This window comes from Leptinotarsa decemlineata, unplaced genomic scaffold (genome assembly GCF_025532065.1).
Source record: "Leptinotarsa decemlineata unplaced genomic scaffold, Ldec_3_MD MMD2_tig00003308_RagTag_RagTag, whole genome shotgun sequence".
Taxonomy (NCBI): Eukaryota; Metazoa; Arthropoda; class Insecta; order Coleoptera; family Chrysomelidae; genus Leptinotarsa; species Leptinotarsa decemlineata.
In genome coordinates, this window is record NW_027412586.1 from 581637 (window position 1) to 594772 (window position 13136).

Below are 13136 nucleotides of genomic sequence, written 5' to 3' on the forward strand. Positions count from 1 at the left end.
AAATCTCCATACATTTTTGAGCACATTTGATTTGCTGGGTTTTCTTTGTCCGACGCATGGTTTTCGCTCAAAAAATTAAAAATCGCTTTACTTAAGGATAAATTCCTTAAAAATCTGATGCGGTATCGTGCATCGACTGAAAGCAAACTAAGAGATCAGATTTGTTGCAAAATAATTGAGGATCTAAAAGGTATTTGTTTGTTGTCAGATGCACTGTTCTCAATTAAAATTACGTCATAACGTAGCACCGCTTAATAAGTTTTGAAAACATAAATTTAGTTATCCTGGAATAAATGACGTGTAGCAGAATTTATTTACTGCACTTCTTGGAAATATGGAGTTTGTCGATATGTGATTTCTTTTAAAGATTAAAAGCAGAAAAAACAGCGTACCCACCATAGCAATAAAAAACGAATTCTCTGTATGTACAAACGTCAGTAGCTAATATTGATGTTGGTTTAAAGTAAGGTGTTGGTGTTAAAAACTGTCATAGCGCGTTTCGATTGATTTTTAAGTGTTATTGAAGTTATTTTGGTAGTTCGCTGTTTTTCTGAATATCAGTAAATATGGTAAATTATACGAATGCGGACATGGCGCAAATGCATTACGTATATGGCCTTGCCGATGGTAATGCAACAGAAGCCAGGCGCATTTATCAGGAAAGATATCCTAATCGTGCCTTACCAGATAGCAGAATCTTTTCAAATATTCATCGTCGACTTGGGGAAACTGGTAGTTTCAAGAAAGGGACTCCGGAAGGTAGACCTCGTGTAGTAAGAACTCCTGAAATTGAGGAAGCGGTGCTGCAAGAAATTGAGGAACATCTTGAGACGAGTACGAGGAAGATCGCTAGAACTCTGGATATTTGTCATCAAATTGTTTGGCGTATTTTGGTTGATTTTTTGTTATACCCATACCATATTTCAAGAGTGCAGGCATTAATCCCCAGAGATTTTCCACAGCATGTGAACTTCAGTCAGTGGTATCTACAAAGTATTGCACTAAATCCGCAGTTTGAGACACAAATTTTGTTCACAGACGAAGCAAATTTTTCTCGGAATGCCATTCAAAATTTCCATAACAATCATGTGTGGGCTGAAGAAAATCCCCATGCAATAACCGAAACCCATTTCCAACACTACTTTTCGGTCAATGTATGGGCAGGAATTATAGGTGATCATCTAATAGGCCCATTTTTTCTACCAGGACGCCTTGATGGTCGTTCTTATTTACACTTTCTCGAAGAAGACTTACCTGGGTTATTGGAAGATGTGCCACTTGCGTTAAGGAATCGAATATGGTACATGCACGATGGCGCCCCTGCTCATTTCAGTCCTATCCTAATCGTTGGATAGGTCGCGGAGGACCTCAGCAATGGCCAGCAAGATCCCCCGATCTCAACAGTTTAGATTTTTTTATGGGGTCACCTTAAAACTCTTGTGTATAAAACTCCCGTTAATACTTTAGAAGATTTAAGAGAGCGAATAGTTGCCTCGTGTGAAACTATACGAAATACGCTGGGAATATTTGCGTAATTCCATGCGTAATTCCATGCGTAGAAGGGCGGAAGCATGCATACTAAGTGCAGGTGGCCACTTCCAACAATTTTTATAATCAGTTTTGGTATTATTACTAATTAACAAATTTGTGCTATTCGTTTAGACTTACTGTCACAAAATAAAATAAAACTCGTTTTTGTGAAAAATTAATTTTTTTGCAGATTATGTTTTCAAATATTATTAGGGAATTGGTAATGCGTTATAAAGCAATTTTCAGATTCTCATTCATTTTAGAATTGATCTAATTTCTTAATTTGCTTTCTGTCGATTTTTATTTTTTTGAGTGAAAATCATGCGTCGGACAAAGAAATTCCAGGAGATCAAATTTTCTCAAAAATAAATGAGGATTTTAAAAATGATTTTATTTTGAAAAGAAAGCATTGGCGTAGTTCTTTTTCCCCAAAAATATTCAATGCGAAACCCGTAGGGATGCCACTGTTTGAAAAAATACAAATTTGTGTACATCAGAAAATGCGCCTTGAGGCATGGAACATATGTACCAAATATGCCAAAGATGTCTACAAAATTATCTCAGTTATTATTAAAAAACTGATTATTTTTGAAAACTTTGCCACCCTGTATCTCAAAAGTTAAGGCGTTTAGGACATACGTCAATAGGAAGTTTTTTTCTTAAAATGGGTCTAAGAATTACCTCCTTAAATATTAGCATGTGTTTAAGGAACACCCTGTATATAAAATCAAGCAATCGGAACTGGAAACAACAAATATAATCAAATATTTAGGAATCACTCTTGACCCAAAAACGTCATTCAAACCCCATATTGCAAATGTTACTTTTAGAGTACTAAAAATATTAGGTTTTACTCTTAGATCTGCATAAGAATTATCTCTCTTTTCCTTAAAAATCATATATTGTTCAATTGTTAGATCAATAATCGAATACAACTCAACAATTTGGTGCCCTTCATAATGTGGCTATCGATGTTCTTGAAAGTGTTCAAAACAAGTTTTTAAGGTACCCTGCATATAAACTGGGATATCACATTTATGAATATAACTATAAAACTATATTGGACATTTATAACTGGAATTCTCTGGCTCATTAAAGATTATAATCAGATCTTACACTAATTCACAAAAAAATCAATGGTAGCATTAATTCGGAACTTGTTGAACTCATAACTGTAAATGTGAATCCAAAGAGAACGAGAAATACAGAAATATTCAAAGTATCCTTTCATCATACCAACTATGGCCAGAATGAGTCTATAGGTAGAATTTTGAGACTTTATTTTTTAATATTTTTTCCTTACATCTAGCTGATAGTTATAGTACATATGTGCGAATTTGTCAATTATTTTGTGAAAACAGGCAATACTTTGAATAAATGAATAAATACATAAAATATAAGAAATTGTGCAGGCTCATGAAAGAGATTATTTAAAAATGTTCGGCAGAAGAGTGATCAAAAGGAGGAAAGGTTGGGTGATGAGAAAACACTGATTTTCTCTCTTCAAAGTGATACAATACAAAATCAAAGGGTATCGATTTTAATGAGGTACTGAAACTATAAAATGAATAAAATAATTGAAGATATGAAGGCAAGAGGAATGACAATGAAAATAATAAGAGAAACACATACACACAAAATGTGAATTGTTATTGAGTGCATACAAAAACAAAAGAAAAGCACTAAATTAGTGATGAAAAGGCATGCAAAAATGATATAGAAATATTTTTCGAGTAAAGAGGAGGCTAACAAGATCAATTTGAAAAAAATTCAGCTGGTCAAAAGGAAATAAAAAAGTAAAAAGATGCATTCTGGATGATAATTGAAGAATTTGAACAAAAAATTATGAACCACAGTAGAAATACTAAGGAAGTCATTGTTTTGAAAAAAAAAACCGAAACATTCATCTCTTCCAGATTTTTCACAAAAATTTTCTTTAAAGTACTTATTTACTATTAGTGCACTTGTCTCTTAAAAATAAATTCGGCCAGACAGCTAAGATTTTTTGAAGAAATGGTAAGCAAGAACAAATATCTGGCTCAAGCAACAGTGGGATAATGAAGTCTTCCAACAACATCCTGGTGTATTTATCATAGCGTTGACACAAAACATTGGTGGAATGATGAAGGCAAGTAGAAGAATCATGAAAAAATTTTTTTGCACTACAGAAAAATTATAAAAATTTCAAAAAACGAGAGTTCCTTTTCTGACTATGTGACCGAATTCTTCATGAGTATTTAGAGATCAAAAGTTACAGAAACATTTCCGTTGAAAATATAAGGAATTCAGCAGAATTACACACAGACTTAGTTTAGGAAATGAATTTAAATAGTTTGTTGAGAATATCAGTAGTAAGTTGATCTTATATTTATTCACGATCAGTTATGATTTCACATGTTGTTCAGAATTTCTTTTTCACCTATGAATGTTGCTGTCTCTTCATTTATTTCAGAAAAAAAGTATTCTGTATGATGCGAGCATTCTGTGAGTAGTATATTATTCCCGTTCTTATTCAAAGTTCTCAGGGCTGATTTTTTTCTTCCTCGTTGATGTTGTGCCTCGGGAGATTTGCGTGCAGTTGAATCCGCGTCGTTTCTCTCATGACCTCCAGGCTCCTTTCAAGGGAAGATGGCGAGTGCTAGATTCTACGTTGGCAACAATAGGCCGTCATGAGTATTGCAGTAACAGCGTAGTTGTCGATGGATTTCTGGATCATCACCAGTGCCTTTTCACCGTCAATACTGGAGCAATGAGGTCACTAATGAGAGCCACCATTTCCAACACAAGCCGTTTTAAGAAATTATCAATAATACTCGTTCTGGAAATAGACACTGGAGATAGACTGACGGTAGGCTGACGGTCTATGGAGAAGCTGAAGTGAGACTTAGGCTTGGGAATTGTGAAATAGAAACCAAGGTATTAGTGGCCAATATCGTCGACGAATTCATTTTGGCACTAGACATCAGGCCCCTCTACGGATTCGTGGTGAACATAAGGAACATAAGGAAAACACAAAGAAAATTATTCAAGTGGAGATTGCTGGACCTGGTGGCTTAGGCACAGCATTGATATAGCCATCCAAAGGCTCTGAAGTAAGAAATTTCGTAGCCAGATCTCTTGTAAATGATAACAATCAAACCATTCCAGTTAGAATAATCCACCCTAATAATGACAGGGTGACTCTAAAGAGAAAAGGAAAGTAACAAGCACCTGCTAATCGTTTGTGAAAATTGCTAGAATCGAGGAAGAAGTCCCTCTGCAGCGTGCTCAACAACCAACGAAGGAACTCAACGACTCCTTCAGGAAGACGTGGAGCCATTTGTCTAAAAGAGAACTGTGCAAGGCCACCCGATTGGTAGAGGAAGAGAACTATAAGTTTCTGAGGTGCAAAATCATTGGTCGAACGGATTTAGTACAACATAGGATCGATACTGACGATGCCAAGCCCATACGCCAACCACCGAGACGACTTTCCTTCGCAAAGCAGAACGAAGCTTGATCCATTGTTAAGGACATATTGGAGGAAGGAGTAATCGAAGAATCAAACAGCCCCTGGTCGTCACCTGATGAGTTGGTGACTAAGCAATATAAATCGTCTAGATTCTGCGTAGGCTTAAAGATGTCAGAATAGATGACAGCCTAAACATCGTTGCTGAATACAGATGGTCCTCAACATTTGACCGTTGGTACTGCAAAAAAATGTTTGGAGCTTATCTTGATGACATTACAGTGAGCGGAAGTTTTTTTGAAAATATCTGCGGATTATTCATTTGCAGATCACTCCTAAGGAGTGCTGCTTCTTCCAGGAAAAAATGTAGTTCTTGGGACACGTTGTGTCCCCAAAATGAGTTGAAACAGATCCAGAGAAAATCAACGCAGTGCAAGAATGGCCAACACCGAAGAACAAGCACAACGTAAGAAGATTCCTTGGACTCTGTAGCTATTACCGGCGATTCGTGAAAGACTTTGCAGACCGCTGCATAGCTTCACTGAAAGGAAACCCCCTTTTGTTTGATCACCAGACTGCAAGCAAGCATTTAACTGCTCTGAAGAGGCGTATAATTAGTGCTCCAGACCTAGCATACCCAAAGAAGGTCTTGTTTATACACGACACGGATGCATCCCAACATGGAATAGGAGCTGTACTCTCTCAGTTATAAAAAGAATAAGAAGTCGTCATTAGTTATTTTAGTAAATCTCTGGGATCATCTGAAAGAAATTACTGCATCACGAGAAAAGAGCTCCTCGCAGTGGTCAAAGCGGTGAATCACTACCACTCTTTTTTATATAGCCGTAAATTCAGGTCAGACCAATCAGCACTTCGGTGGCTTCTCAACTTCAAAACCCCAGAAATGAAAATAGGCAGGTGGCTCGGAAACTTACGATTTTGAAATTCGATATCGGAAAGGAAAGTGACCATGCTTGACATCCGGATGCAACGCCAGGAGGACAGGGATACCTAGTTACTAAGACAAGAAATTTCCATCAGATGGGACAAGGGCAGAGACTTTTTTATGGACAGCTCTGCTAGAGAGATAAGCTCCCTTATCTCCCTCTGACCCGGAGGGTAGCAACCTGTAAGGGTCCCTTGTCAAGGGATACGTACAGAAGATGTGATCAATCACCTGACCGTGGTGTGGTACGATTCTTAACTGCCTCTGAAGGTGACACTACTTTCATGACGAGGCAAGAAATCGTCGTAGCGCAGAAGGAGGACCCAGTCTTGAAAACTGTACGAGAATTGATAGACAAAGGGGTGAGGCCGGAATGGCAAGTGATTTACAAGCATGATCAGCAAGAACAGGGTAACTGACAACAATGGGACTCCATGTTCATTCGAGATGACCTATTTACTCGGAAATGGAAAAGCTCGGATGGAAGAATTCCAGATAATCCTTCCAAAGATGTGTATCCCGAATATATTCAACTGGCTATACGACAGTCGCACTGCAGGTCATTTCAGAATAAATAGACATCTAACGAGATTGCGTGAAAGGTACTATTGACAATTGCCGCCGAAACGTTGAGGAGCGGTGCAAGCGCTGTGACCTGTGCACCTCGAAGAAGGGTCCGATGATAAGGCTGAGAGGAAAGTTGAAGAAGTACGTCGAGAACTGAAGCTTCTGATAGACGTAATGTGTGACAGTCCATCTAATGAATCTCAAGAGGTACCCCTTCCAGAGTAGGTACGTAAATAACCTGAAGATGGGACTGGAAATTGTCCACAAATGTGCCAGAGACAGGATCAAGATAAGATATGACAAAAAGTCGATGCTGGTGAGCTTCAAGGAGGGCGATGTAGTGTAGCTCTACCAACCCCAACGTCGAAAAGGCTTGTGTCCCAAATTGCTGAGAGCATGGCAAAGACCTTACTTGGTAATCAAAAATATGAACGATCTGGTGTACATAATCCAACTGTCGTCACCCAGAAGCAAGTCTAAAGTTGTCAACACAGAGCTACTCTCTATTTTTGTGTTCGAAAACATGATCTGTGGATTATCTACACTTTTTCTTGATAATGTTTTTCTATATTCCCAAATTCAATCCGCTCCTTCGAAATTTTCATTTCCTTAATGTTGAATCAGAGATTCGATCAAATCGGGGATTTGAAGCCAAAAAGTTGATTAAATACAATACTATAATAAGTGAATTTTTAGGTTTTATACACTTTTTAACTTACGCTATCACTATTAAATTAATTAATTTTATCTATTGAAATATTTGTTATACTTTTATTTCAGATGCGGTTGCCCTGAAGGATATACTCTCCATTATTACTACAACCAGTGCGTTGATGAAAATGAGTGTAACAAAAATCCCTGTGGTAACACTGGTAACTGTTTCAATACCCTAGGAAGTTACAGATGTGGCTGCCCTGATGGATATCAGTTTGATAATAGTCTGAACATTTGTATTCAGGTAATTTTCATTTCAAATATTATATTTTTCTAAAAACTGATATTTTGATAGGAAAAATATTTTAAACTCAGTTGTTGGTGGCCAGTTCCTAGATTGTTGCTGGACAATAAATGTATTCAATAAGTTTATTCCTAACATCTCATAATATATAAAAACAATGATAATCAAACTTCTGAATAAACTGGCAAAAGCCAAGTGAAACAATGAGGAGCATGATTTTGGATAGACTCTGTGAGAAATCATACATGAATGTTCATTGGTAATAAGTTGATATCTTTTATGCTATTATTTGGGAAGTTACTTAACTCGTGACATACATTTGTCTAAATCCTATTCTATAGGATTTACTGAAAATATGTATATTTTCAAACCATTTTGTTGATTCATAATATGACTTCAAGATTAACCATTAACCAAATGCTGTCCTCATATGACAACGCTTTTGGGAAAGTCGAAACTTGGGTTAGCTTACCTAATATGAGGTCTCAACATTCAACGTGCGATTCCAGTACATGTTTATCTAAAAAATATGAAATATTAAAATGAAGATAATGTAAATAATACTATTGAATATTTTAATAGTATTGATCTCAAGATGGTGACCTAGTTGATGGTAACCTAGTTGATGTTGATGTTTGGATAGAGCTGCCCGGGCCTCATCTGCTAGATATCATTTTCGTCTTTTATTATTATAAACCCTGGTAATTTTATTGTAATGTTTGACCAATACTAACTTCGTTATGGTTGTGAAAATCAATTATATATATGACATTGGACTACTGACTATTGACCTTTCCAAATTTCGTTTATTCTTAAGAACTACCGATGCCTTATATTAGGTTGAACAAACCCCAAATAATCAATTTTATGAAATACGAGGTTAGGTGACATGGTTAACTCATAAATTCATAGAAAATCGTAAATATATATATATATATATATATATATATCGGAAACTGCAGATACCTGTATTCTGCACTTCAAATATTTTCTATGGATGTTTAAATGATAATTACATGTTATGCAGAAATTGTTGTTCAGTGAATAAAATGAAAAACAACCTCTCTACTGTTTGTTTAAAGGTGGTTGACAATGTTTCGTGGTGCATTTCATTAGTTTGGACTTCCATTGTCTAATATGATATAAATTGATTTGAAATTCCCGAAAGAATCTGTAAAAAATTAAAATATTAGAAAAAAAACTGAAATTACAATGAAATAAAATACAAGCAACAACCAAAATATTGAACTATTAACACTATCCGAAGATGGGGACCTGAAAGATAGAACAAACTTACCGATACAAGTAATCATGGAGTCACTAGGATGCTGTGTACGAAACTGCTACTTCCAACTGAAAAATGAATTCTTTACGCAGAATGAGGGACTGCCAATGGGATCGCCACTTTCACCGATTATAGCCAACATATATATGGATTGAAGAAGCCCACAAGAAACCCCGAGTCTGATTGAGATACGTGGACGAGATAATATGGAACCATGGGAATGCAGAACTAGACACCTTCCTGAAGCACATAAACAACGTAAGTCTTTCCATCACTTCCACAATGGGGAAGGAAGTCCACAACGAATTGCCATTCTTAGACGTACCTATTGGTTAAGAGGACCGACACTGAATGGGAAACATCTGTATACCGAAAACCCACTCACACGGGACAGATTCTGAATCAGGAATCCAACCACCATCAATCGACTAAGATAGGAATCATCAAGACTCTAGTAGGCCGTGCTTTCAAGCTCTGTAATACAAAGGAAGGTCTCCAAAAGGAACTAGGCATCATTAAAAATGACCTTCAACAGAATTCTTACTCCAAAGTGATGGTGGAACAGACTTTAGCTAGAAGGCAGCAAGAGCGTCACAAGGAAGAGAAGCCGCCACAACCAGTACTTGTACTTCCCTAAATCAGAGGATTATCGGAAAGGATAAGAAGAATTGGGTCCAAGTATAACATCAAAACCTGCTTCAGATCTGGGAACACTATTCGTAGCAGCCTCACGAAAACTTGGCCACCAAACGCGGACTGCGAATCCGTCAATTGAATTTACCGGATACCCCGTGAGTGCGGAGAATCATACATCGGTGAAACTAAGAGGCCATTGAAAGTTCGCATTGCCGAGCACAAGAAACACACACAGTGAGGAGAAACCAGCAGGAATAGCAGAGCATGTTTGGACTCTTCAACATAATATCATTGTGGATACTAACAATCGAAACGTCGTGTAGTAACTTGGTTTAGAATCTTTTAATTTTTCATTTCTTGTTAATAATTTTTTATTTTTTTATATTTCCATCTCGTGTTAATAGTTCAATTTTTTGATTGTTCCTTGTATTTTATTTCATTGTAATTTCAGTTTTTTGCTTAATATAATTGTTTTTTTTTTCAATTTTTTTACAGATTCTTTTAGGGATTTCGAGTCAATTTATATTATATTAGACAATGGAAGTCCGAACTAATGAAATGAACCTTTCTAATACGTTAATCAGCACAGACGAAATATTTTATTTTCATAATTTACATGCACCCAACACAATGATAATATAACACCAACATACAAATAATATTTTCATATTAGTGCAAAACATGGTTTTGAAATGCAGACATTTCTCTGGGCTCATATAATAATACTCCACACTAGTTTAAAATTGTTTTGAATGTTAACTTAACTCAACAATATCTAATTTCCCAAAAACTTATAATGTTTGAAAGTGTATACCTTGGCGGCATCTCAACTATTTTCATATATTCAATTTCAATTAATTCATTTTTCACTGTATTCTTGATTAAATGATGTCTCATCAATGTGTTTAGATCGCTTATGTAATGTCTGATTTGTGTACAACGTTTGTACCATATTGTCTGAATAATAATACAATTTCTTATTTTCCAATTTACTTTAATTTTACAAATATGTTTTTTTGTAGCCTCAGTTATACCTCATATTCCTCCTCAGTACTAGATGAGACTAGTCTTTTGTTTTCTGCATGAAATTCAGGCACCTGAAAGCATAAAATAATAGCCTGTATATGATTTTCTATCAGTACAGTCACTTGCCAAGTGAGCACCGCAATCATGTAACATAATACTATCAGAAGAGAATTTCAAACCATAACTATTCGTGTTTTGTGAATATTTCAGTGTATGTTCACCTTGTTTACATTGATTTTCATTATAACCATTATTAAACTGGCATAAACACTTTGACTTAGTCAAAAAGGAATATCTGACTCAGTCAATTTTACAAGATACATCGAATTGTCTATATACTGTAATTTGGAAACTTTTCACAAACACTACTCTTTTTCAAATACATATTAGCCTCAATCGATTCAGTGTTTACATTTCATCATATTACATAAATGAATGACCTTTTTACCTCGTTAATTAGCATAGACTGACTTTTCTTCTACTTGGGAGCTGTCTGATTTGTCCATTTCTCTCGTCCCTTGAAAACACTGCAGCCTCATGGTCTTGTTGCGTTTTTCTCACATCTAAGAATCTTTTGTCCTGTATAAACAAACATAGTAAATCATCTGTACTTACCTAATCGATACATTTTCATTTCTTCTGTTGAATCTCTGAAATGTTGTAACATTGTTTCATAATCAGGCCAATGAACCAATGATATATATTTAATCTGACTTATTTAAACTCATTTGTGGATCTAATAGTAACAAATCATTATCATCTTTTCTTATCTTGTCAATAGAGTCTGTGGTTCAATAAAGTTGCCATGAGGCCATCAAAAAGCTCTACATAACTTGTTAGAGTTCTAGTTGATATTGAAAGCATAGGGGAGAAAATACTGCATGTTATATTAATTTGTCATTTTAGGTTAGTTCTGCCTGTACTGGAGCTCCATGTGCATTTGGATGTACTGCGGCTAGTTCTGGTTATTCTTGTGGCTGTCCTCATGGATATCAGCGGATTGGCCAAGGACATTGTTTATCAACTATTACTTCTGCATACACAGGTTATGGTCAAGAAATCGGAGATGTTCCTGTTTATCCTATTGATGATAGGTATTCTACTAGTTCGAAAGATAAGCTCATTACCAGCGAAGGATGTTTTTCATGTAAGGTAAGATTGCACCAACCAATTTAAAATTGAATGAAATATAAACTATGAAATAAAAACCTCAATTCAGGTAAATGGAAGACACAGGAGGGCCTCTATGCAATTGAATTCCACAAAATTGGGTATTAATGATACTTTGAATAATATTGTTCATCAAAACAGAGCTGGAAGAAGACTCAGGAGGCACCATCATGGCGAAGATATTGAACTGACAATTAGTTTATCTCAAACAAGGCATAAAATGAGGATTATAAAAATGCAGCCATCAGTAAAGGTAATATTTATTCATATTCATCATTTCCATTTGAGAATTCCACTTTTTTTCAGACTGAAATGTCCTATAAAATCGTCAGAGGAAATGAAAATAACATTTTTGAATTAGTTAAGAAACATGGAGTTTGGGCACTTCATTTTAAACGGAGACTGAAACAAACAGGTGCTTTCGATTTAGTTATCCATGGAAGACCAGAAACAGATTCAAGTAGTGAATATGAACCCTATGAAAAACCATTAACATTGCGGGTTCGAATAGTAGTTATCGAATAAGATGGTTAATGTCTGCAAAACATGAAACTAGTTGAATTATTTATTTTTTCCATGAATGAGATGTATTAAATTTCGCTCATGGAGAAATTTTCTTTCCACCAATCGACAATATAGTAGATGGATCTGATCCATCATGTATCTTTAAGTATAAAATATTGATTTCCTAACACGTCTATAACTTGGAGGTTGTCAAGGCATTTGTTTCATTTTTTGTTGAAATAATAAAGTTATTTGTGATACTTGAACATTGCCATATTATCAAAAATGCCACTGCCAAATTATATGTGTTCTTGAATTATCTATTTTGACATTGACAAAAGATACTGCCAATTGCTAGTAGTTTTTGCGATTGATACTAGATTGTCTTTCAATTTGAAACTTCAACTTCTGAATTTTGAACTAGAGATAAAGTATTAAAAAAATTATCACAGTGTGAAATTAGTAAATGAACGATGATTTTTGTTAAAATTCATATTTATGTGTATAGATAAGTATTTAATTAGTTACCCTAAATGTAATGTTTGTAACGATTTGTAATATATTTTTGCTTTATGATGAACATTTATTTATTTATATTTGTTTATACATTTTTGAAAATCGTAAAAAATCATTTTTTAATATTCATTTGCCTACAGAATATTATCATTTTGTAAAAATAACAAAATTTTCTCAGCCAACCAGCATGGATTCATAGAAAAACAGTCGAAGTTCATGTTACTATAAGAAGATAGTAAGTAGAATTTACATGCTGGGCAGTGCCCTGTTGGGATCCTTTGTGATCAGCAGCGTGTTCGAATGTATCGATCAGAGTATCTTGTTGAGTAAGATATATAAATACAGGATAAGCAGTACATCTCACCAGTGTGCATGCATCTTTCCCAGCTCAATAAGTCAATATGTAGCGATCAACGACACCATATATGTAGTAGTCATAATTTCGAATAAGTCTGATGATATAATACCAAAAGAATGCCAACCGATTGGATTTAAATACTGAGAAATCTAATTCAATGCGTTTTATTAATAGACAATATAGATTAAACAA

At 35.3% G+C, this 13136-nt stretch overlaps 1 protein-coding gene across 1 annotated transcript in view; it reads left to right on the top strand.

Moving 5' to 3' along the window:
• LOC111503711 (fibrillin-3) overlaps positions 1 to 12650 on the top strand; it is a 206480-nt gene extending 193830 nt beyond the window's left edge. The window contains exons 36-39 of the mRNA XM_074177824.1: positions 7272 to 7449; positions 11303 to 11548; positions 11616 to 11819; positions 11873 to 12650. Coding sequence (XP_074033925.1) covers positions 7272 to 7449; positions 11303 to 11548; positions 11616 to 11819; positions 11873 to 12091 — 847 coding nt within the window. The 3' untranslated portion in view covers positions 12092 to 12650. The remainder of the gene's footprint in view (positions 1 to 7271; positions 7450 to 11302; positions 11549 to 11615; positions 11820 to 11872) is intronic.
• The last annotated feature ends 486 nt before the right edge of the window (positions 12651 to 13136 follow it).